Below are 23,793 nucleotides of genomic sequence, written 5' to 3'. Positions count from 1 at the left end.
TAAATTTTATATAAAAATTCATCCCCCTCAAAAACTGTTTTGACGTATTTTGGTAATTTTCCGAAAAATCCTTATTTTTTAAGATCGAGGGGGGATCAAGTTTTTATTGAATGACCTTGTATATATTGAATAGCTGCTCAGAGGTTCCTGCACCTCTCTTACTTTTCTAGCAACACCAGCAAAAACCATTACAAAAGAACTTGTCGAAAAAGTAATTAATTTTACAAGTACGTTGAGACATTAGTTTATCGATACTTAATACATCTCTATTACTCGTCATTGTAATAAATTCTGAATGGAACTGAACGTGTTCTACTTGGCTTGTCAATAGTGTCAATTGAATGTGACGGACGTTATTCTTCTTATTTGTTTACAAATAATTGAATTTATTGTAATTGTTATATTTTGAATTTTTTATTTCTCTTTTTGAATTCCTTTGGAATATATTTATATAAAAATATCGATGAAAAAATAAAAATACCAGAGAAAATGGGCGAATTCCAATTGCAGAATATTGTCGATACCATAATTCAACGTTTAGGGTAAAACTAATCATTAAAACGTAAAATCGTAATGGAATGATAAAAAATATTTAATATCTTTTAGCGGCAATAATCTCAAAATCCAACCGGAAGAAATCGTAGATTATCTACAGAAAAACATAAATCAAAACTTGAACTCAGATCCAGGATCTTGGGGAGCACTGGTCATTGAAAAGAGCCAAATTCAGAATTTGTTAGATAAGTTACCCAACTCCACAGCATTTAATGCTAAATATGAAGATTTGAGAGTGAAAAAGTGAGTTGTTACATTTAATTAATTCTTGTTTAAGTGCCTAATTAACAATAATTATTTTGGCATTGAGACACACCTCTGGGCACACCTCAATCAAACCAAGTTTAAAATTCAGACCAAAATAGAATCACTGAAATATTTTAATTTGCAAATTAAATTCTATTCTATCTTTTTCATTTTTATTTCTGCATTTTACAGCACAAGAACATACAGAAACTACACTAAAAAAAAAAACAAGAATTCTGAAATCACTTGTGGAAACCAACTACTAAAAAATAAATAATTAAATATAAAGCCAAGTGTAAATTCCCAAATTCTATTATCAACAAATTACTAAATTTTAAATTTAAAACTCCCAGAACAAGCTGAGCATACAAGTAAATAAATTGAACTAAAAAAAGGTAGTGAAAAGATAATAGAAAACTTGAATGATCGAATTTGAATTTTGAAGCCCCTTACCATGAGACTGAAGCCATTTCACACATAGGTAAATTGAGCTACATCTGTCTGTTTTTATGTCTGGAATTAGTAGGATACTATTGTCCATGTTATTCTGGGGCACATTATATAATAAATGCATGTATAAATTGAATCCTGTGTAATTGCTATCCTTTGAAAAAACATTTCAATAGGTATAGGCCCTTGAAATGATATATACTGGGCAATGCCCACACATGTACTAACCAAATATGCAGTTATTAATAAATAATAACAGGTAAACCATTTTATTTATAAATGTCTGGTGATGTCAGTAACACTAAATGCACCAAAAAAAAAATGATGAAATTTAACAAAGTGTTATTCTTCTACCTAACTGTCTTAAGTTAATCAATTACAATCATATATGTAATACACCTCTGAAATAAAGTCATCGCATACTCAAGCATGCTCAGTCTATCTTCTTTATCTTAGAGCTTCATGCTTTTTATATTAATATAATTTTTATAACAAGCATATGCCCTGTCTTTTAACTGCATCATTCAGTTCAAAACAGGTATTGGTCAAGACGTTGGACTTATTAACCCAAAAAATTCTTGTAATCCTTAGACTAAACAAACTATTAAATGTTTTTTTTTTGCACTGGTAACCCCAATATGCAATGGGTCAAATGGTAATCACTTGTGTTACCACCTGGGATCATTCCAGCAGCCCACATTAATTATAATTATATTTATATAACCCATTACCACTATGTGAAAACAAGCTGGAATAATATAGCAAAAAGTTCTAAAGAAAAAAGCTAAAAGACAAAGTGTTTTTCTTCACAATTTTATTTTTAAAACCTTCTAAACAAGCAGAGAATATAGTACAAAAAATATGCAATCACTGCAGATCACCAGTAAAACGTTCGATTCCTTCTAAAAAATGAAATGCACTCCATTATTACTAGATATTCACATGGAATTAGGTTCTTAAGTAACAGTATAAAAGCACATCACCATTTATTTTGTTTGTGCTACTTGGATAATTGACATGATTAATTAAATTTTAGTGTCGATTGCCTTAACAGTTTTGTTCAACTTTTAAATACCATATCACAGGATTATGCAGTCAAATATTTGTTAGCTAGAAGCAAACAGAAACAATATTCAAAAGTAGAGAAAAATATAAATATGGCTAACATTCCACAGGTTTGTTTTTGCATTTATTTTCAATTTTTGAGTAACTTTACCTTTTTTTTGAGTTGTTATTACTTCTGATATAATTTAGGTGATAAATCTATTAAAACAAAAAACAAAAGGAACTCCAGTTGGTGACCCTAGTGGAATCCTAAATATATCATCCACCCCACCAGTCAATTCTACTCCGTCTGTGATATCATGGGTACAACGGAAGCCCACTATGTCATTTGATTTCTCTGTGACACATCTGAGTTCGTTACACCCAGCAGTACCTGAAGCGTCGCAGGAAAACATCCTCATTGAGGATTTATTAAATGTTCTTATGGGTTTACCTGGTTGCTATATTGAACCTGAAGATCTGGGCGATCCTTATGGACCTCGAACTTTTAAGTAGGTATTTAATATTATATTTGCAGTCTTGTGATCGTTTTTGATTATTTTTTATTACACAAAGAATAAATGACAATGTGGCATTGCCCCTTAAAGAGTTAGTAAAGCAAATTTTACCTCTGGCAAGCCATTATTCAATGATTCAGAGGTTTATTGAGGAGAAAATGCGGTTTGAGTTTGGACAAGTTAATAATGCTTTAGCAGAAGCTATGCAAAGTCTCATTAAGGACCACATGGTGAGTTTTAAAAAAATATAATAAATTTTGTCTTTATTGCCTTAAATATCATGTTTCAGTTATTTATTGTCCAACTTGAAACTGAAACCAGGTCAGGCAACATGAGTCTCCAGAAGTTCTGGTTTTTCACCCAGAGAAATATGCAATGTCTGGGAATTGCCGCAGATATCGCCTTCTCCATAAGCAAAGTTTGTGAATTTTTTACTATAATATATATTATATTGATATATTATATATATAATATATTAATATAAATATTAAAATAATTCTAGTCTGGCGCCATAGGGGGTAAAGTTTTAAGCTTGCTACATGACTATGTAATAAGCTCAATAGGGGACGAAAAAAATCAACAGATTTGTCTTAAGCTCATGGAAAACGCAAGTGTGCCATATATGAAAATGTTAGGAATGTGGATTTACAGGGGAATTATCTCAGATCCTATTGGAGAAGTAAATTCTACAATACTTTGAGAAAAATTGTGTTATAAAATTAAATTTATTGCAGTTCCTCATTGAGGATAATGAAGTGATGCAGAAGGAATTGATTAATGTGGAGTACTCTGATGATTATTGGGATAAAAAGTATTCCATACGCCGAGAGAGAATTCCTAAATTTTTAGAGGCGGTTTCTGATATAATTTTGAAAGCTGGCAAATATCTTAATGTAATAAGACAATGTGGTAAACTAAAACCAAGAATTTCTCAGAGCTGTTGGATTATATTTCACTTTTTCTAGACAAACCTGTGAAATCAAAAGTATGCCCAATTGAATATAAAATCGAAGAAAAACATTATATTGAAGCCATTGAACAAGCCTACACATTTTCAAGTCAAACTCTCCTTGATCTCATTATAAAGGAGAAGAATCTGATGGGGAGACTGAAATCTGTCAAACATTATTTCCTCCTAGACAAGGGAGACTTTATCGTTGCTTTCTTGACCCTCTGTGAGAAAGAGCTAAATAAAACTGTAGCGGATGTCGTTCAGGGCAGACTCGAGAGCTTAATGGATCTAGCACTGAGAATTTCCAGTGCTGTTAATGATCCCTATAAAGACGATTTAAAAACCGAACTCTTGCCGTTTCATTTGCAGTATCAAATGTTTAAGATTCTTAGTATAGATACTCAATCTGAAGAAGGTTTGTTCATTTGGTGAAAATGTGAGGAAACGCTCGAATTTTAATCATTTTTAGAGTATTGGTCAAATTACCAAAAAAACCAGGAAGATATTTTGCAAAAAAAATTACTCGTTATAGAGTCAGTTGCATTTAGCTATGAAGTGAGCTGGCCGTTGTCTCTGATTTTAAATAAAAAATCGCTATCTTGTTACCAAATGCTCTTCCGTCACCTCTTTTTCTCGAAATACGTGGAGCGATTATTGTGTCAAGTATGGAAGTCCAATAAAGTAGCCAAGAAGTTCCAATACCAAGATGCCATGCACTATAGAAAAGCCTTTGTTCTGAGACAAAAAATGCTGCACTGTGTGCAGAATTTAGAGTACCATATGATGGTTGAGGTGATTGAGCCCCATTGGTGTTCATTCCTGCAGAAAATTGGCAAGGTACTGTTTACGTCTACTTAGTGCAAAAAATTTAACTATGAATTTAAAAGGTAAATAATGTGGACGAGATTCTGGTTTGTCATAGAGATTTCCTGGACAGTTGTCTGAAGGATTGCATGCTGACAATTTCGGCTATTTTAAGTACGATTATCAGTATTTTGGATATATGTGTCGAGTTTGCCAAATTTATGCAGGTGAGACTTTAAGAAGTATGTTATCTTTTTTGTAGGAAACCGGAATCAGTGATTTTTTTAAATGAATTATTTTGAAGGTATTGAATTGTTGCGTATGGCCTCAGTTATATTAAAACAATTTTTAACTTTAGTATTATTAAGGTCATGCGCACCAACAAATTAATAATCGCCTTTAGATTTGCCTAATGATTTTTTTGGTTTTGCACCTAACGCAGCGGACGCAGCGCTATTTTGTGGAAGCAGAACTAGGCTCTTTGCCAAATTCACTATATGAGTCGTTTACACAGGTATTTTTGAAGCCCACTGCTACCTACACCGAGACTATACAGTGAATCAAACAAGATCAACACATATCTCGGTATAGATAGTCATAAAAGTGCTTCTCACAATGCTTTTTTGCTTTATGTTACCTTCGACTTTGGTATCATAATATGGCTCGTACTGCATGTCCTCTGTGCTTTGAGTTAGATCCTGAAGCATTGAAGAAACTTCTTGTAATATTCTAAAATGTTTTCCGGATTTTCAAAAGTTGGTATAGTCCAAAAAAATGTCTTCCTAACATTTTGTCCACATCTACGTAGGGCATTATCGAAAACAATGAAGCAGTGGGCAAAGTGATCTCCGATGTTGAGGGTCGTAACTTCTTCCTTTTTATTGAAGTTGTTCTCATGTTTGAAGATTGCGATGGCCTCTCTTGTTAGTAAAGGGCAATCCTGCAGAGATTGGTGTAACATGTCCACGTCGTTAAAAAGAATGTTATGACCATTTGAAAGTGCGTACTCTGCTACTCGTGACTTCACCGTTCGCCCCAACCGGCCACTACTTTTATGCCTTTTCGTTTTGTCAAGCGAAACAGACAAACAGAATCGCAACTGTGTGGAACTCTGTAAATTTTTAGTACTGACAAAGGATCTCGTTTGTCTTTAGACGATCTCAGTCAACATGTAGCTTATCCGAGTCGGTACAGAAACAGTTTCGACATTGTGTTCTACTAGTATCCTGTCGATCCTAGTTGTGACCCTTTGTATGTAAGGTAAGTACAACTCATTCCGTTTTTCTTCATCAATTTTTTTCCATCGATAACCTTCATTGTTTCTGCTCTATGCAGCTGTTATGCTTTATCGAACTCTTGCTACGTGTTTCCTAAAAAAAATTCTTTCTAAATGCTTAAATTCCCTTTCCAGCTTAAAAGCTCATTTTAGCTCGTTTAGGTAGAGTCTTTATAAGTCATCTTTTTTTTAGTTAGTATGATATTTCAATCCATACACTATATATACAAGTCAGTTGTCCAAACATTTGAAATCGTAATCGTCTTTCCTTCCCCATTTCCATAATGAACTGCATTTTTTAGCTTATTCAATTGAAGTAAATGTCTCCCTCATCATGGCTCCAAACAACAAAACATATCGACTTCATGATACTTTAGCCCATATCTGCTCACCGGTTTGAATTTGCAGGAAACGTATTATGCTCTTCTCGTTTGCTACGGTATCTTCCACAACTAGCCTGAATGGCACTGTAGCAAAATTTTTCCATAGTTTAACACACTCAATTCATCTGCAGGCAGTTTTTTCGACTTTGTTGATAAAGTTGACTACATTTTTCTACTGATTTTCCTCGGATACTGATTTTTTGCGTTTTATAGGTAGTTTTTCTTGGCTAATGCTTTAATTTCTTTAAGCAATTAGTCGTCACAACTTTAGTTATGAGCTTTAAACCACTTGAACCACGGCTTCAAAACGCGAAAACATTTTAGAATATAATTTGACCGGCCATGAAAGCCTTCACAACCTAATAAAACTTTTTGTTTTGTTATGATTCAGACCCATGTCGCCATTTCATAACAAAATTCTTGAAAATCAGAAATTTTTCATCGTTTTTTCATATTTTAACGTTGTATGTTTTGGTAATTAAATAATTTTCACCTTTCTTTATAATGTGAAAGTACTTTTTATTAATTTGAAAAAAATGCATTGCATGATTTGCAGAATGAAGTGGTTCTACAGTCGAGTACTGAAGGTGTGCCTAATATGAGCTTCAAAGACACAATAGCACATTTCGACCTTCAGTTTTTAAAGGCCATTACGTCCTTGCTGACCCAGATCAACGATCTGAATCGCGATACCAGCGATCATGATCGGCTTTTCAATTTATTGTACAGGTAAGCGGAAGTATAGCCCCAAAATCCCTTCCAATCCTCACCTCATCTCGATTTTTCCCTATAGTCTACAGATGTATTATAGGAATTCCTATAAAATAATTCCTACAAAAATTAGTCAAAAACCCTGAAGAATTTTTTTCATTGGTGAGATATTATCAGTAAGGTTGTTCAGATTTCTATGATGACATTTCCTTTACAGATTGAACTTCAACTCGTTTTACAGTGATGATTCCTCTCGTTCGCTAGCAAAGATACTGCAGAATTCATCTGGATAATTAATTATGCCGTTTTTAACTGTATTTATTATTGCATTGAGATTTGTTAAAATAAAAACCAACAATAAAATCTTTTGAATTTTCACCCAAATGTCAAGATTCGTAATTCAGAAAGCTTTATTTTTTTTCTAGGAAAAATTTTTGGTAAACCCCTTAAGTATTTTTTGCATACACAGTGCAAAGTACTCATATAAACAAAAAAACATATCGTTTTTTGTGTAGTTTTATATCCATGTTTAGCATGTCCTCTTTTTTTCTATGCTAACAGTTACCTACTTTTCTTTACATTTTTGTTATAATTAAAAAAATAATCAAGTGGTGTCTCATTTTTGATACCCCGCTAAGTCTGGTTTTTGGGTATAGAAGTGACTCGTTTTTGCACCTCGCAGTAAAATAACGTTTAAATTCTTTAACGATCGAAATGGTAAGGACGATTTTACAGAATGTTTGCGTTAAATCTAGACGAATTCAATTATACAAGATTACATAACTCTGTGATACACCGTTTTGGTACTATTCGAAAAGGTATCTTCAGAAAAATGGCTACTTTTAGGTATACGGGGTGATCTAGTTGGCATGGTTCCCTATTGTTATCTTCTAAATCATTAGAGTTAGAAGGTCGGTTACGTGATTACTTGCAGGCTATTCTAGCATTGGCAGAGCCTGTTACAAACGGTCACTGCCTTCTATGACCTATAGTATACTCGTAGTTGCGAAATTCACACTGTGACGACGTCACGGCATACCGTGCGTCATTTAATAGTATATAACCAGAAACGATTAAATTTATAAATTCAGCTGAGAGCCAGTGTGTTTCGTGATTTCAAAGATCAACTTCTGTCAATTAAACTGGATATCGAGATCGGGTCCAGTTAACTTCGCGCTTGGAAAATATATGAAAAATGGCGTAGGCGACTTTGTCACGTTTCCAGTGTTGCAACCGTAACCCAAACTAACTCACGTCTTAAATTTATGTCGAGAACAGGTTTTCATGCCTGTTTTCCAAAACAAGTTAATAATGACATATATATGACTACTATTTACCTAGCGAGCTAATGAAAATGGTTGCCATGGAAATGAATGTCAAATGAAATGTCATTGTTGATTTATGAATCAAGACGATTTGTAGGTTTGTGTTTCTGGTTTAATTTATTTTTAATTTAGGTTAGTTTAATTATAATTATATCAAATCTGATGATATAAGAAGCAATATGTACTTCACCGTTGTGAAATGTTTATAACCCTCACGTTTTAGATATCTCGGTGCTGCGCGCCTCTGGATCGTTTTACATACTGGCCTTATTGATGTACTTTAGAACCTCGCTGTATAATATACTATTACATTCGATTTTAATTTTAATATAAGCCAACAAACAGGACGATGGTTAAATTAGAACTAAATCAAACTGTTAAGAAAGATTCAGGACGTGTGTGGAACGTTAGTTGGCATCCCAAAGGAGATGCCCTGGCTTCATGTGGAGAAGACAAGACCATTAGAATTTGGGCAAAGGACTTACTTGGCAAGTGGAGTAATAAGGTAGTACTTACTGATGGTCACAAGCGTACCATTCGACAAGTTGCATGGTCACCCTGTGGAAACTTTTTAGGTAATATACTTATCATGCAGTCCTTCCTATAAGTTTAGACCTAAGGCACTGAGTACATGTCTATTGGTGTAGAAATAAAGATTTTAACAGTAAATTAGGTATTGCTGATTAGTTATAACCTAAGGAAGTATAAGTACCAAACCACAGACGATATTAAAAGTTCATATCTTTCTATGCAATCGTTATGCATATCATACAAATAAATAATTATCTGAGTAGCATTTAAAAAAGAAAATAACGTGAAATAAATTACACGAAACAATGTTATCTCTTTTTTTTAGCTTCTGCTAGTTTTGATGCAACCATTTGTATTTGGGACAAACAAGGCGGCGATTTTGAATGTAACGCAACTTTAGAAGGACACGAAAATGAAGTCAAAAGTGTGGCCTGGTCGAAATCTGGTCACTTTCTTGCGACATGCAGTAGAGATAAATCTGTCTGGGTATGGGAAGTGGCTGAAGAAAATGAATATGATTGTGCTGCAGTTTTAAATGCGCATTCTCAAGACGTGAAAAAGGTTTTTTTAAAGAAATTAAAGTAAGAAAATTATGAAATTCACAATTTCTTTATTAGGTTGCCTGGCATCCAAATAAAGATGTTTTAGCATCTGCTTCATATGATGACACAATAAAGTTTTTTAAAGAGGATTTAAGTGATGGTGATTGGGTTTGTTGTGGTACTTTAATTGGACATGATTCGACAGTGTGGAGTATAAGTTTCGAAGGTTTATTCTTGCCATTGCTTCATAAAATTGCCTTAGCTTATTGGTATTTTGCTATATAGGAAATGGTGCAAGATTAGCTTCTAGTAGTGATGATGGTACTGTGAAGATATGGAAAGAATATCTCCCAGGAAATGCAGAGGGAGTAGCAACAGTTGATGGTGATCCTATGTGGAAATGTGTCTGCACTATATCAGGATATCATTCGAGAACTATTTATGATATTGATTGGTGTCCAAACACTGGTAAGTGCATTTAATTTAAAAAAAAGTTCATTCCTCATTTCAATCATTAAATAATCAAAACTTTTAACATAATATATAATATATATAATTGTTATTTTTCAAGGACTGATAGCTACAGCTTGTGGAGATGATACAATACGAATTTTCAAGGAAGCTCAAGATTCTGATTCCAACGCTCCTACATTTAATCTCTTGTGTAGTGTTGAAAAGGCGCACAACCAAGATGTGAACTGCGTCGCCTGGAATCCGGTTCAAAAAGGGGTTTTAGCATCATGTAGTGATGATGGTGAAGTGAAATTCTGGACACTAGTGGACTAAGTTACTTTAAATAGGGAAAGTTGTTTTCTTAATATTTTTATTAAATTACAGAAAAAAATTTCGGAGTTCAGGGTCATTTGTATGTCGTCATAGTTTTCTAAATATAGCCAAGGTGCCAAAGTTATAAAGGCGTAGAAGCAAACGTTTTTTTATTGTTGCAATTTTAGATCTAAAATTGTAGATTCAATGTAGAATTATTACGACAATTAAACGACATGAACAGCTTATAGTGGCATAATCTTTTCACATATAAAATTACAGCACATTCTTCTGAGATAACTGCAGCTAGTGGTTTAATTCGCCAGTTTTAGATGCTGGCGGACCATAGGGATTAGGGAATGTTCACATTCAGGTAAGTACCTATGACCATATGAAGAAAATTCTGAGTGTTTGGAGTATTGAAGGGTACTGAATAAAGACCATAAGTATTTAAATTTTTACTAGTTGGAGGACTTAACTACATCATACTTTGACATCATATACAATGTCACGCAGCCCGTCCGTTAAGAAATTTTGGAAAATTATATACAACCTCCTTAAATTTGGTACAGGGCCATAGTAGGTTATATTCTATCTTATGAAAATAGTGGTTCAAAGGTGTAAAACATGCTATATTTTAAATGTCATTATTTTAAAAACAGTCAAAAACCAGAGTATGCTATACTAGACGGGATTTGCTTAGAATCTTAAGGAGACTTCAAAAATGTCCAAATATACAGGGTGTTTCACTTGAAATTTTTATGTTGACATTAGATTCAGATACTACTCACAACTCTAATGTTGTGAAACTATTTTATATTAAATATAATATATACTAAGATACAATTTCATCTATTATGGCGTATAAATGGATTTGATTACTGTCCTATCAAGTTTAATAACCTTATTAATTAATTTTCGGCAAGATATGGGAAAGACAGTTTAAAGATATCTGCATATAACCAAGAACTGTGCATAGATCTTGAAATTTATTTGCCGTATTCCTATTTAAAAAACAATTAAATTTGATAAAATGGCAATCTAATCAAGATTTTCTAGAATAATTCTTCAAAATACTCTGATTATTGGGCTACGTGAATCAGCCTGTATACCGTTAATAATTTACTTACAATCTAAGCATATATTATAACAACCACACTATAAATAATAATACTTATCAAAATCAAGTTGTAGAGCAATTATTAATACAAATTCTTCAGTAAATTTTATACAAAAAAATATTATCGGATGGTCTGACTCATGTGCAATGGCGTGAGCATTAACTCAAATGCGGCATCTTTTAAATTAGCTCCTCGTAAATTGGCTTCATGTAAATCACTACCTGATAAATCACAGTTCTGAAAGATAAATCAAATTTTAATTGATCTTAGGGCTTAGTACCAAAAATGTATACCTCCAAATCAGCTCCTGCAAGAACGGCAGCCCTTAAATCACAGTTTTTCAAATTTGCATTTTTGCAATTTGCAATTCGAAGATTTACACTCCCCATATCACTGTCCTCTAGACAAGCTCCCTTAAGATTAACTCCTTCCAGATTGGTTCTTATACCAGCAGGGTCTTTAAAGTTACAGTTTTTCATGGAGGCGCCTTCCATTATTGCTCTAAGTCCTCGTACCCCTGATCACCAAAACAAATAAATCAGTCACAATCTAAAATCCTATTCTTTCTTACCTAAAAGTTGAGCATTATCCAAAATTGCATGTGACAGGTCAGCTCTCTCCAAGCAGCACCAACTGAGATTTGCCCCTGTTAAATTACAACGCTGCATGTTAGCATATTTAAAATTGATTGATCTAAGATCCAGTTTGCTTAGATCAGCGCCTGCCAAATTCACGCCTTGAAACCTTAATGTTTCTGAGGTTGAACTCCTTATAAGCGTATCTACAACATCCCTTCTAGTTAAGGGTGCCTGATCCCTCGATTCTCGCGTGTCATTAAGAATAGATTCTAACATTGGAACTATTGATTCTATACCAAAGAATCTAGCTTCAGCTAGGATTCCTTCTGGGTTTATATGCTTATCATATAGTAACTGACCACATCTCAGATAATTTAATATTGGTTCAAAATATTTTGGACTACGATCAATAAGATACGCTCCATTCTTGTCTCTACTACTAGGACAAAAAAGGTTATTGTCATCTGAAAACATCCTTGCTAACATGCTCTGTGGCTCAGTCATGGTTAAGGTTTTTTTTGATGTAGTAAAGTACTTTCCACCAATATTTAAAGTCACCCATTCGTTATTGTCCGTCGGAAGGTTTAGTTTAGGTTCTACAAATTCCTCTCCATCTGATGCATAATATATTGTATCATTATTTCTAATGAAATCAATACTATTCAGCTCAGTTGCATCTTCAAGAAACAGTCGAATATTGCTAATACCAGGGGAAAGGCTTTTAATTGTGTTGTAAAAGTCCTCAGACGATTCAGGCATTATAATAGTCTGGAAAAATAATAAGAATACTTTCCTGACTGAATTTACAATATAAATAGGTCTACTGAGAGGATAATTCCCATAGAAATGTTCAAAGATAATAATGGTGTCTGCTAATTTGATCAGTTTATTTGTTTCCATTGTAATTATCTTGTAGAAAGTTACTAATACTTTGAACCATTAGTCCTTAGGAACAAATTATTAATGTGCTGTTAACTTTAACACCAAAGTAGTTTCTATCTAGTATCTATCTAAATACGCCCCTTTGAGGAATAGAGAAAGTATTGATCTATGTAATGTGAGGATATATATGTTATTCGAACATAATAAGGACTCTAGGATAAGTGTATGAAAAATTCATAAAGTACTCAATACAAGGGTAAACAAGAATAACAGTCACTGAAACATGGTTTTGCTACGCCTTATTCGTCAGGAGGTTCTTGGGACCCAATTCTTTAGTATGGGAAGTAGGATATACATCAGAATCACACAATATTGAAGTTATGTTGAGGAAATTGTCTTTAATTAATCACTGTTTTCATGGATTTTAGAGTATTGTAACAAAAGTTGCCAATTAGATCTTATTATATTAAGCACATTTTATTAGGTACTCCATTTGTAGGTAATTAATTGTAATTTGTTTTTGGTTTAGCAGAACTTACCTCAGGTTGGACCCCTTTAGGATCCACACCATTCTTCAAGAGTTTAATTTTCCGTATTTTTGCAGACATTTCTCTTGAAAAATATTAAGGCAAAATGAAAATGCACTTTCTTTTCAAATTGTAAGTTTCTTGTTCTGATTATTAAATTATTATATGACGTTTGTTTGTTTTGTTATAATTATCTCAAATTAAAATAAATTGTATTACTTCTCAATCCTGATCACATGACCTGACCAGCGCTATACTATTTCATGTCATGTGACCAATAGATCCGCTACGGCAATTTACCAGTTACTTTCAGATTTGACAACAATGTATTTATATATCACTTTTGTTTTCTTTTAATTCAGAGGTTTTTTCACTGTTTTCAACTGAAAATTAGTGTGTTTGTCCATAGCTGTAACCGTATTATATATAAATCGAAGTTACGTCTTAGTGCAACGTAGTTGAGGTGATTTTTAGAACGATGGATCATGCAGCCAAGAAGCCAAAGACGGAAGGTAATTAAATAGGTATTTTTAGTACTACAGCATTTGCTGGATAATTCCATGTTAAATGTAGAATTTTAATAGGAGAAATCCGAATACATGTGGTATTTGGTTGGATAAAGATGTTAATGTTTATTGCTATTGTTAATAAAGTGTTTTTGGCTGTATATGTTATGTATTAGTAAATTTGACAACCTTTTGGAAATTTCACTAACAGAGATGTCAAATTTACTCCTATTATTAACTTATCACCATCATCAAATTGATTTTTTTACTTAAATAGTGTGCGTCGATCGAATATTCGGAACTCAAATTTATTCGAAAATAATTAAAAATTATGAAGTTTTAAATTACGGACTTCCAAAGTAATTTGCTTTAATAACGATTATTCTCTATACCCAACTTTAGGGATATTATCGGCAAACCGGCAATACTGTCTGAACACATGTCTATTAGTTCATCAGCATAACCTCCTTTTAAAAGTTTCCTGCATATTTTTTGTGCCTTGCTGTTAATAAATTATAATTTCTTGAAATTAGTGTTTTATATACATATTTAACGCATCAAAAATGCTTCGTCGACAAGCTCGTTTAAGACGTGAATATCTATACCGAAAAACCATTGAAGACAGACAGAAAACCATTCAAGACAACAAGAACAGAATCCAGAAAAATTTAGAAGAAAACACGGCTATACGCGGCGATTTGCAAAAGAAAGCCATACATTACTCAAAGAAACTTGAATGGGAAGATGCAGGACCGGCACAAGCAACTTTAATGGGGGGTGAAAGTGGTGGAGCAACAGCAAACTCACAAGATGACGAATACCGATTTGCTGGTGTAGAGGATCCCAAAATCGTCATTACCACTTCAAGAGACCCCAGTGCAAGACTAAAAATGTTTGTTAAAGAACTGCGTTTGATTTTTCCCAATGCTCAAAGACTTAATCGTGGAAATTATGAAATGAAACAACTGATAAGTGCTTGCAGAGCCAATGATGTGACAGACTTTATAATTGTACATGAACACAGAGGAGTTCCTGATGGACTCATTATATGCCACCTCCCTTATGGCCCCACTGCTTATTTTAACATGTCAGATGTAGTTATGAGGCATGATATTCCTGATATTGGCACAATGTCAGAACAATATCCTCATCTGATATTTCACAATTTCAAAACAAGTTTAGGAGAAAGAGTTATGAATATTTTAAAATACCTATTTCCAGTGCCTAAGGAAGATTCCAAACGGATAGTCACATTTGCCAATCATGATGATTATATCAGTTTTAGGCAGCACACATATAAGACTGTTAATAGAGAGGTAAGCAATTATTATTCTCTTTATGTATGATGATATGTCCTTATTACTTATTTAAAAATTTTTAGATTGAGATGTCAGAGCTGGGACCTCGATTTCAGTTAAAACTTTACGAAATCAAATTGGGAACATTAGATATGGCAGATGCTGCGGATACCGAATGGGCTTTAAGGCCTTACATGAATACTTCAGTGAAGAGGAGGTTTTTAAGTCAAGATGATGGTTGGAGACAAGATGATGAACCTAATAATTTCTAAATTATTTTTGAGTATTTATAATATAAGTTTTTTTGGAAAAAGAATTTTATATTTAACTTCATAATTATTTGTAATTTAGGTTTAAGGATAGATAAATACATGTTTTGAGATATATCTTCTTTCCTTAATATTGAATAAATGTGGAACTTGTTAGTAAAACTGAATTTCTTTATGTTCAATACCTTATACATACCTATCATCTAAATTCAAAACTTTATCTTTTTGAGTTTTTACAACATAATTTTAATAAGGTAAGTACATTACATATTGTCTCAATTAAAAATATAGGGAATTCTTAAATTTAATACAAATTCATGACACAATGATGAATACTCTTTTAGTGTTTGCTGAGTTTCAGTTATAACCTAATCTTACTTTTTTACGTGAAAATATAGTAGATTATAAATAGATTCTTTAAAAAGGCCTTTTTCCAAGCTTAAAATGATATTAAGAACCCCTTAGTTGTTTTTTAAAATGGAGAATTTATAACTTTTCTTTCAGACAAATTATAGTTAATTAATGGTGTATAAAAGTGTACATTGTGGAAGACAATGTGAGTAATCGTTTTCCACTTATTTCATATTTTATCCACGATTGTACTTTAAAAATAACAAAATAAGCGTATTGATTAAGGTGATGAACAGTTGCAGCAAATATTAAAATAATTACTTTTTAAGAATTAATTTAAAACGAAGTGGAAAAGATATAAACTTTGACATCGCGTATTATGGAAATTAGGTACTTGCGAACATTCTGTTATTTATTATTTTTTGTAACGTATGGAGAGAAGTCTACCTTGAAGATTTATAACATGATCACATTAATGCCCTATATATGTTTTTAGATCTAGAGGTAACAGGTGTGTCACGTAGTGGCAGAGTACGAAAGAAGTCTTCAAAACTAATGGATTTTGAATCTCCAGACGATATTGAAAGAAGTTATGCCAAAAAACCTTCAGCGACTAAGAGATCTGAATCGTTTGAAATGTCTCCTCACAAAAAAGCTGTAAAGCTGGATGATGTAAGTAATATATTATTGCTAATTAACTCAATTTTATATATTTTATGATTCAGACATTTCCAAAGGATCCACCTGCCTATGAAAGTTTCATGAACCAAGACAATCTAAGTGACTCGGAGTTCGGGAGTGATTATGAACAGCCAGTAAACACTACTGAATCCAGTGTAGATGATTCAGTAGAGTCAGAGAGCGATTTCGACGAATCTGAAGGCGGTTTCAAACGATTGGATTCTTCAAGAAAGAAGCAGCTTGTTATTAAGGATGGGAAGATAATTAAGGGTGATAAATATAAAGTGAAAGATAAGGGTAAGACTAATTCTTGCATGAGGAGCAGGTTGTTGTATTTATTATTTTGTAGGTCCTTTAACTCCCTTCCAACCTAGCATTACCTCATACGAACACGTAAATATTTCTCCCCCGAGCCCCAGGAACAAAGAGGCCTATAAAGTAAACGGTATTAAACCAATAGATGTTGCAGCCCATTTAAAATTACTGGGGGAAAGTCTCACTATTATCGGTGAACGATTGAAGGAACACGAGGTGAGTTTTTTCTTTACAATTATAAGAACTTTTTAATATCCCGAGCTTTAGGCGGAAATCATTAGAGAAGAATTAAAAAAATATATAGTTAATTCAAACACGTTTTCTACAAGAACAATTTTCCAGGGACAGATTGCAGTATCCGGAAGCCTGTCAGTATTATTGGATTCTTTACTATGCGCTTTGGGGCCTCTCCTTTGCCTGACTCAATTAATACCGGAACTCCGAGAAAACTGTTGCACCCCAGAACAGCTTCTCAGCACTTTAGATAACGTTGCGTTCATTATGCCCGGTCTTTAGGTATAATTTCAACTTTAATTAATAAAGGAACTAATATTTTACTGCCACTTTAGTAATCATTTTGAAACCGATAAATGCCATTTATTGCTGATCAAATAAGCCTTATATTCAATTTGCAGCCACACGCAGAGATTCTTCATGAGGTTCGACTTATGGACTGAAATTGTTTTACCCATTTTCGTAGAGCTGAGGATGTTTCAGCAGATTCACAAATTCCGAACGAGTCATTTGGAACTTGCGATGAATTTTGCAAATACAATAAACAAAGTAAAAAATTGTAAATTTCTCTAAAAATTATTATGAAAATAATATAAATAATTTATTTAATAACTGTTGACATCTTGGAGCTACTGGTATTAGTTCACTCCAACTGTGCGGTCAGTAAAAAACAATATGCGTTACAAATTAGTTTACCAAAAGTTGTTTAAGACACTTCCGCTCTCTTTAACTCAATATTCTTAGTCAGCATATTGAATACATTACTGTGCACCTTCTGTCCTCTACAGCGTCTATGTGTCACACTACTTACCTCTGTCTGCTGTCCACCTGTATGCATGTAAAATTTGGACCATCAAAAAAATGATATAACATATTTTACACGTAATGTAACGATTTCACTACTGATAGTCAGCTATGATGATAGTACCTATGATGAACGAATTAATGTAGTCTGAGTTTGCTGCTGTAGATGAGGTGTAGCAAAATGATCATAGCGAAGATATTTTGTTTCGTCTAAAAACGAAGTAAAAATCTAGAATAGATTATTTAATGAATGGCGCTATAGTATGAAACGGCATTAATAGATCATTTTTTGTCCTTAAAGTTTTATACCGTTTTGAAGTCCTTGGCATTGCGTATGCACTTGTTATATCATGTTCTTGCCGTTTTCAGAACATGTCGAACACGTCTTCGGACTACATCATTTCAAAATGTCATACATGTGACACCTGGCATTTGACTTTAACGAACCTAAACAACAACAAAATCAAAATAAACAAAATGGCGTCGATAATAACATCGGACGATGAAACTTCTGAGGATTATTCATCATATTGTTCCCCAGTAAGTTCCAGCTATGATTCCACGCACGCAACACATAACTCAGAATATTCAGAGAATTCCCATTCGGCCAGCCCCAACATTGTGAAAAGTCTGATAAACCGAGAAGTACGGAATACCTTAACCTCAATGTTTTGTACATATACTTTTAAATCAAATTTTCAGAGGTACGGCCGTAATGCCAAAGGCCCCAGGGCCAAGACTGAACCGATATTTCGGCACATACACCCAAACTGTGGGATTCCTCTAACACAGTTACTCACCAATTTTGATTCATTGTAAGTTTAATATTCAATGAATTTGCCTGTAGTTAGTCAATGAAATCGAGTGTTTTATATCTGTATGTAGAGTTAGTAAAGACCAAATTATTGATGAAAGATAATATTATCAATTTATTTGAAGCATATAGTCCAGTAGATCATGACAGAATCTATTTTTATATTAAACATAATTTATTTAGATAAAATTGCCAATAGCATACATGCAGTAAAAATCTAAGGTGTGCAAGACAGGATACATTGCAAAACACTATATTATTAAAGGTATTCTCTAGATCCTAGCGCAATAAGCAATTTTTGATGTGCAAATCCAAATGGTTTAAAAAATTTAGTAATTTTGCTCTGTTTAATGTTTGCATCTTCTGCCTTGGCTGTCTGTTTTTGAGATAATTTTCCACTGTTCAGATTAAGGAGTCATTGTTTAAATCATAATTGCAATTTTCACTGTTCATATTATTGGAGTTGGTTTACAACATACTCAATTTAAAGAGTTTATACTTTACATCAATTTCCATAGAAATTATATTGTTAACTTAACATAACAGACATTTTTAAAAATTCTTATGTTTGAATTGTTTTTTTTCAGATCTCATGTTTATATGGGATTTACCCTTTGTGGTCAATACCTTTTGAGTTTTACTGTCAAAGAGCAGCCACCTCCTCCTAATCAAAGCCTTTTAAGTGCCATCATGTATTTGGCAAGCTATGAATATATCTTGCATGTGTGGAAGTTTAACCCATGTGAGAAACTGCAATATGTCTCACATCATAAGATATTCAATCACATCCAAGGACCTTGCCATTTGGATAGGATTATGTTTATGCAGTTCCCAAATGATATGCATAAAGTTGTGTGTTATGGATATGCAGAGTAAGTACAAACTCATATTTTCATTTAGTAAATATTTACATAATTTGAATTTTAAAAATGACATAAATATACTGGGTGATAATAGAAAGAGTCAAAGAAAATACAATCTGACCCCTGAGAGATGAAGATTATATCGTAGAACTTCAAAATTATCTAAGAAATACAATTTAAAATGTAATGTGCTAGGCAAAGACATTTTATAGTTATTACATTCAAAAAATTACTAAATGCATATCACCTGATCTAAAGATAGGAAACTTATTTTTATAGATTCATGTAAGCAACTCTCAGAGAATTATTTGTGAAGTTAATTGCTTAAAATTTGTGAATTAAAATTTCTATTAACTTCTTAGTGTCTTCATTCCAACTGGTTCCTAATACTTAATTTGTAGCCACAAATTATAAAACTGATTTTGAGACTGATTTGTTGATCAAATTCACACACATGAAATAATTTTTTACTGATCAGAAGTAATAAAAATTGAGGTTCATTTTACAATCACCAATACAATAATTTCCAAGGAGTTATTACATGTATTCATGATTATAAGGGCAGAACAAGAGACTGACAGTTATGAAAGAACATGACAAATATTCTGTCTTTGGAATTGCCTTAGATTCATTTGATCACTACTTAATATTTGTATAGCTTTTTCTTTACATAAACTAGAAAAAAAATCTTTAGTCATAACAGCTCTATTAATAAAGTACTGTGTTCATAGATTTTAATAACTGTCTTGTTAACTGTAATATCTTTATTATAGACATGCAATTCTTAGTTCATAATAATAATAATTGTGAGGTGATTGTCACCTTTTCTGGGTCAGAGAATAGATTCACACTATAACTTTTTTTTATCATTATATATCTTCATACTTCATCATTGTACAGACTTAAATTTAGAAAAACTCTGTATTTGTTGAATTATTTTGACAAATTTGAATTTACCTTGAAAAAGCTCTGTGACTTTTATTTTTCAGAACAAACACTCCAGATCTATTCCACATAAGCATATTAACTCTGCCTTCACCAACTGGCTGTATGCATTGCTTCGACTCATTACCCTCAAGCGGAGGTAGCTACAATCTCCCCTCTCTCTTTTTGTTTTAAAAATTTCCATTACTTTTAGAATCTGACCACCGCGGTTGGTGCGCCAAGCACGGTTTTATAGTTCACTACATGTTTGCAACTAGCCAACCAGCTCCCATTTTCGATCCTAAGATCTCCCTTAGTTTTCCTGATCATTTGGTTATCAACACGGGTTATCATATTCACATTTTAAACATTTCCACAACGAATCCTCCTATGAACGATTGGCTTGGCGGAAACGCCAGTCCAAGTGCTCCTAATCCCGTTTCCAACGATATGTTTAGTGATGTGTCGGAGTCGACCAGTGACTATTTCGGAGCTAATAGCGTGGTTGATGCCATATTAGAGGACTTTAGTGAGTATGATTTAGATTCTTCCGAGGGTAATAAGCCGTTTCACGAGCTAAATATTAGTTGTGAACCTTTAAACGTTACGGCTAAAAGCTACCATAATACGCTGGTTAAGAATATTTTCGATCCGCGGATAAAACGGTTACAGAACGGTATTAGGGATTACGTGTTTTCAGTTCCACACGCGTCTAATCAAAAACCTCCGGAAAAAAATAAAGTGGTTGATAAAAACGTTGCCGAGAAGGCGTATGAGTTCACCGAAGAGAATGAAAAATATGAGAAAATAAGTCTGTTTAGAAAGAAACGCTTAGCTGATAAAAAATACGAATTTTCGGAAGATAACAGCGAAAATATAGTGCCATTACATATCTTGCGTAGAGAGCGGAGATACTTATATCGCACCCAAAGTCGCAGTATTCGCTCACCGGAATTTAATTCTCTTTTTCTAAGTCCGCGCTCTCCTGGCTGGAGGTCTCCCATGCAAAGCCCTAGCTCACGAAGCGGGCAATTTTCTCCTAGTGGCGCATGTCACATTTACTGCACATCCGTCCGAAATTCGCCTTACCATTCCAAATCCCCTATCAGTCCTAGAGATTTAGCCCGAAAAGTGAACGTATACTCCCCGAGTTTGGACGGGGATTGTTCAGATTCGGAGAGTCGTCTGGTGCTGAAAGCGTCGGTGAACTTTCCTACTTATTGTCACCATAACGACAATCGTTTTAACCAGAGCGGATTACTTATAGTGGACCCCAATCTAGAGACGGGAAAATGGTTCAAGAAGGTTGTGCGGCGGTATTCCAACGGGGATTTCGAGAATAGTTCACTGTTGTCTGGGCAAAGTAGAGGTAAGAATTTTTTTTTCACTTCGAAGAGTAAAGTAGCAATTTTACTCTCTCTAAGGTAGGATTAAAGTAAATAATTTATTTTCAAAAATATGAAACGTTTTTGAACATTTCCGCCAGTTTTTATGTTTCCCGATTAGTTAATTTCTTAACCACTTCCAATTCCTCATGACCTTCCAGTAGGGTACAAAGTAGTATATTTTATTGGTTTTTATTACTTTTTTTTACCAATCATCAGGTGAGCGCTTCAAGTTAACAGTGTTTCCAACAATTTCAGATGACTGTAACAATCCAATTGAGGTTCCTTTGCTTGTACAAAGCTTGACTGATCAACACCTAGATATTGTCCCTGAATACAAAGCCAACCACGAGACTGACAGACAAATTATAGTGAGCCAGAGATCGATGGACTGTGAGCAATTCGTTCAAAGACGAGCCCAGGCCTTGTGCTTTGATGCCAATCTACAATTTATGCACTGCCAAGACTATGACGTTAGAATTTTATGCGTGAGTGATTTTTTTCTTCATTACTGACATTTATTTTCACTCACTCACGGTGTCTTACAGGTGTGTCCTTTGAATGGAGAAATCTTAGGGCAAGTCGTGATCAAAATAGCTGCTATCAATCCCTCTGAACCTCACCCCAGACTCCAAAAGTACTGGAGTTATTTTCTCTTCACGTGGAACATCAGCACTGACGACTTTGAGGTTGTCGATTCGCATAAAGTCAGGAAATTATTTACAGGGGACCTTCCTTTTAAACTGTCCATGGAAGGCTGTTTCAACAGTTTATGTTTACATGATAAGGAACCTCTTAATATTCCTAAGGTGGAACCGCCAAAGTTCCATTGCAACGAGGCCTGGGTATTGACTTATGACGGCGCTCTAGAGTCGAAGAAATTTATCAGGGATTCGAAGAATTTGTTTGAAATTTATTTGGTAAGTTTCTGTCATATTTTTGATTTATCAATAATAATCGTTATCATATATTTTTAGTATGAAGATGATTCAGTTTAGTGTAGACATAGTATTCTAAGGAATAACAACTTTGAGCATTCGGATGAGATATTAGGAATGATTCCGTTGTATATTTATTTATTTTTTACTCTAGCGGACCTTTTCGTTAAGAATTGAAGCTTATAGTAGGAGTTAAAAGCATTTAGATTTGTTATAAAATCTTTTCAAGTTGCCAATGATGGTGGGTTTATACACAAGAATAAGGATGAGGCTCTAGGCATAAAAATAAAGTTTTAGATATAATGCCATTTGGAGTGTTTATAAAGCAGAATAGTAAATAATATTATTTTATGTAAAATCAATGTTTTATATAAAATAATATTGTAATATTAATAATATATTGGTTTTACATAAATTAATCTTATGTAAAATCAATCAAATAAAAATAAAAAAATATTTGCGATGGATATGAGATAATATCAATTAAAATTCTTTATTATTTCATAGTGGATTTTTAGGTGAAAATGGATTACGAGAAGTTATGTGTATATACTAGGTAAAATTGGAGATGTAAACATTATACACCGCGTGGAATGACCGAACTGTTGTGTAGTGTGTAAATTGCGCGTATTTCAATAAGAATAACATGTAATATCGCTTAAAGACAAAAGTTGGCAATTGTCTTAACTCATATGGAGTGATGTGTAAACAAACTTTTACTACGGAAACCACGTTGGAAATATTAATTCCGGCATGTCTAAACACTTTGACAAATTCATAAAGTTCTTGACGCTTAAAAGATTCAATTAATTGTTATATTAATGCACTTTTCATAAAAAAATAGTTTATAATATTCCTGTATAAGAACCTTTAAAACCCTTGCGCCTGTCAAAGCTTTAAATGCCTTCTTATATTATAAAACATTGTTGTATATTTTTTAATCCTTATTTTAGTGTATATGTCCACCATTAGTTAGGTTTTCAAGTAGTGTAGAAGCGCCTGCAAGGAGTTCTCGGACGTTTTACCTGGGCAGTTTGATTGATATTTGTAATGTTGTATTAGGAATAAGTTGAACTGTGATTTAAGTATGATGCGAGAGAAAGTACAGGAGTTAATGCATATTTTGGTGATTTCATTTACCTATGGGTGAGGAGAGATAAAGTGGATTTTAAGGAGAAGAATTAACAAAATTGCCACATTA

General features: G+C 33.4%; 6 protein-coding genes across 11 annotated transcripts; 5 read left to right on the top strand and 1 right to left on the bottom strand.

The window, feature by feature from the left end:
• Positions 1-345: 345 nt before the first annotated feature.
• Positions 346-7,317, top strand: LOC136408993 (gamma-tubulin complex component 2-like). 2 transcript variants are annotated; one of them, XM_066390248.1, is made up of 14 exons: positions 346-542; positions 607-798; positions 2,288-2,426; positions 2,506-2,807; positions 2,872-3,043; positions 3,103-3,231; positions 3,316-3,492; positions 3,548-3,722; positions 3,779-4,180; positions 4,235-4,602; positions 4,653-4,796; positions 5,012-5,083; positions 6,785-6,957; positions 7,157-7,317. In XM_066390248.1, the coding sequence occupies exons 1-14, from the start codon at positions 490-492 to the stop codon at positions 7,230-7,232; spliced, it is 2,574 nt and encodes an 857-aa protein (XP_066246345.1). In that variant the 5' UTR covers positions 346-489; the 3' UTR covers positions 7,233-7,317. The 2 variants fall into 2 exon arrangements, with proteins under 2 accessions (XP_066246345.1, XP_066246346.1); XM_066390249.1 differs by lacking the exon at positions 5,012-5,083 and having other exon boundaries at positions 347-542.
• A 1,209-nt stretch (positions 7,318-8,526) lies between these two features.
• Ciao1 (cytosolic iron-sulfur assembly component 1) lies at positions 8,527-10,274 on the top strand. Its single transcript, XM_066390327.1, has 5 exons — positions 8,527-8,839; positions 9,121-9,356; positions 9,413-9,563; positions 9,623-9,805; positions 9,909-10,274. The coding sequence occupies exons 1-5, from the start codon at positions 8,614-8,616 to the stop codon at positions 10,121-10,123; spliced, it is 1,011 nt and encodes a 336-aa protein (XP_066246424.1). The 5' UTR covers positions 8,527-8,613; the 3' UTR covers positions 10,124-10,274.
• A 273-nt stretch (positions 10,275-10,547) lies between these two features.
• LOC136408998 (BTB/POZ domain-containing protein KCTD9) lies at positions 10,548-13,406 on the bottom strand. Of its 3 annotated transcripts, XM_066390260.1 has the most exons (5): positions 13,223-13,406; positions 12,344-12,569; positions 11,795-12,265; positions 11,517-11,740; positions 10,548-11,460 (listed from the first exon to the last, which is right to left on the bottom strand). In XM_066390260.1, the coding sequence occupies exons 1-5, from the start codon at positions 13,289-13,291 to the stop codon at positions 11,344-11,346; spliced, it is 1,107 nt and encodes a 368-aa protein (XP_066246357.1). In that variant the 5' UTR covers positions 13,292-13,406; the 3' UTR covers positions 10,548-11,343. The 3 variants fall into 3 exon arrangements, with proteins under 3 accessions (XP_066246357.1, XP_066246356.1, XP_066246358.1); XM_066390259.1 differs by having other exon boundaries at positions 11,795-12,569; positions 13,223-13,404; XM_066390261.1 differs by having other exon boundaries at positions 11,795-12,444; positions 13,223-13,390.
• Positions 13,407-13,555: 149 nt separating this feature from the next.
• LOC136409001 (uncharacterized) lies at positions 13,556-17,186 on the top strand. Of its 3 annotated transcripts, none has more exons than XM_066390266.1 (5): positions 13,556-13,722; positions 16,131-16,306; positions 16,372-16,612; positions 16,665-16,846; positions 16,973-17,186. In XM_066390266.1, exons 1-5 carry the CDS (start codon positions 13,689-13,691, stop codon positions 17,144-17,146), a joined length of 807 nt encoding a protein of 268 aa, XP_066246363.1. In that variant the 5' UTR covers positions 13,556-13,688; the 3' UTR covers positions 17,147-17,186. The 3 variants fall into 3 exon arrangements, with proteins under 3 accessions (XP_066246363.1, XP_066246362.1, XP_066246361.1); XM_066390265.1 differs by having other exon boundaries at positions 16,360-16,612; positions 16,979-17,186; XM_066390264.1 differs by having other exon boundaries at positions 13,558-13,722; positions 16,360-16,612; positions 16,973-17,185.
• LOC136408999 (U3 small nucleolar ribonucleoprotein protein IMP4) lies at positions 14,181-15,434 on the top strand. Its single transcript, XM_066390262.1, has 2 exons — positions 14,181-15,032; positions 15,098-15,434. Exons 1-2 carry the CDS (start codon positions 14,280-14,282, stop codon positions 15,284-15,286), a joined length of 942 nt encoding a protein of 313 aa, XP_066246359.1. The 5' UTR covers positions 14,181-14,279; the 3' UTR covers positions 15,287-15,434.
• A 915-nt stretch (positions 17,187-18,101) lies between the features above and the next one.
• Positions 18,102-23,713, top strand: LOC136408939 (uncharacterized). Its single transcript, XM_066390163.1, has 8 exons — positions 18,102-18,313; positions 18,371-18,483; positions 19,070-19,354; positions 20,335-20,429; positions 20,484-21,638; positions 21,913-22,142; positions 22,203-22,574; positions 22,632-23,713. Exons 1-8 carry the CDS (start codon positions 18,146-18,148, stop codon positions 22,650-22,652), a joined length of 2,439 nt encoding a protein of 812 aa, XP_066246260.1. The 5' UTR covers positions 18,102-18,145; the 3' UTR covers positions 22,653-23,713.
• Positions 23,714-23,793: the final 80 nt, after the last annotated feature.

The sequence above is a fragment of the Euwallacea similis genome, chromosome 5 (assembly GCF_039881205.1).
Source record: "Euwallacea similis isolate ESF13 chromosome 5, ESF131.1, whole genome shotgun sequence".
NCBI lineage: Eukaryota > Metazoa > Arthropoda > Insecta > Coleoptera > Curculionidae > Euwallacea > Euwallacea similis.
This window is presented reverse-complemented; position numbering and strand designations above follow the sequence as displayed.

Bases quoted from the DNA above. Each gene is read 5' to 3' on its own strand.
- LOC136408998 (XM_066390259.1), bottom strand. From the start codon at position 13,291: ATGTCTGCAAAAATACGGAAAATTAAACTCTTGAAGAATGGTGTGGAT. The intron at 12,570-13,222 runs GTAAGTTCTGCT...TTATTTTTCCAG, and splicing joins CTAAAGGGGTCCAACCTGAG to ACTATTATAATGCCTGAATC. The intron at 11,741-11,794 runs GTAAGAAAGAAT...TTTGGTGATCAG, and splicing joins GGATAATGCTCAACTTTTAG to GGGTACGAGGACTTAGAGCA.
- Ciao1 (XM_066390327.1), top strand. From the start codon at position 8,614: ATGGTTAAATTAGAACTAAATCAAACTGTTAAGAAAGATTCAGGACGT. The intron at 8,840-9,120 runs GTAATATACTTA...TCTTTTTTTTAG, and splicing joins ACCCTGTGGAAACTTTTTAG to CTTCTGCTAGTTTTGATGCA. The intron at 9,806-9,908 runs GTAAGTGCATTT...TTATTTTTCAAG, and splicing joins TGATTGGTGTCCAAACACTG to GACTGATAGCTACAGCTTGT.
- LOC136408999 (XM_066390262.1), top strand. From the start codon at position 14,280: ATGCTTCGTCGACAAGCTCGTTTAAGACGTGAATATCTATACCGAAAA. The intron at 15,033-15,097 runs GTAAGCAATTAT...AAAAATTTTTAG, and splicing joins ATAAGACTGTTAATAGAGAG to ATTGAGATGTCAGAGCTGGG.
- LOC136409001 (XM_066390264.1), top strand. From the start codon at position 13,689: ATGGATCATGCAGCCAAGAAGCCAAAGACGGAAG. The intron at 16,613-16,664 runs GTAAGACTAATT...ATTATTTTGTAG, and splicing joins ATATAAAGTGAAAGATAAGG to GTCCTTTAACTCCCTTCCAA. The intron at 16,847-16,972 runs GTGAGTTTTTTC...ACAATTTTCCAG, and splicing joins AACGATTGAAGGAACACGAG to GGACAGATTGCAGTATCCGG.
- LOC136408993 (XM_066390248.1), top strand. From the start codon at position 490: ATGGGCGAATTCCAATTGCAGAATATTGTCGATACCATAATTCAACGT. The intron at 2,808-2,871 runs GTAGGTATTTAA...TATTACACAAAG, and splicing joins TATGGACCTCGAACTTTTAA to AATAAATGACAATGTGGCAT. The intron at 3,723-3,778 runs GTAAACTAAAAC...CACTTTTTCTAG, and splicing joins TAATGTAATAAGACAATGTG to ACAAACCTGTGAAATCAAAA.
- LOC136408939 (XM_066390163.1), top strand. From the start codon at position 18,146: ATGGCGTCGATAATAACATCGGACGATGAAACTTCTGAGGATTATTCA. The intron at 18,314-18,370 runs GTACGGAATACC...TCAAATTTTCAG, and splicing joins AAAGTCTGATAAACCGAGAA to AGGTACGGCCGTAATGCCAA. The intron at 22,143-22,202 runs GTGAGTGATTTT...GGTGTCTTACAG, and splicing joins ATGACGTTAGAATTTTATGC to GTGTGTCCTTTGAATGGAGA.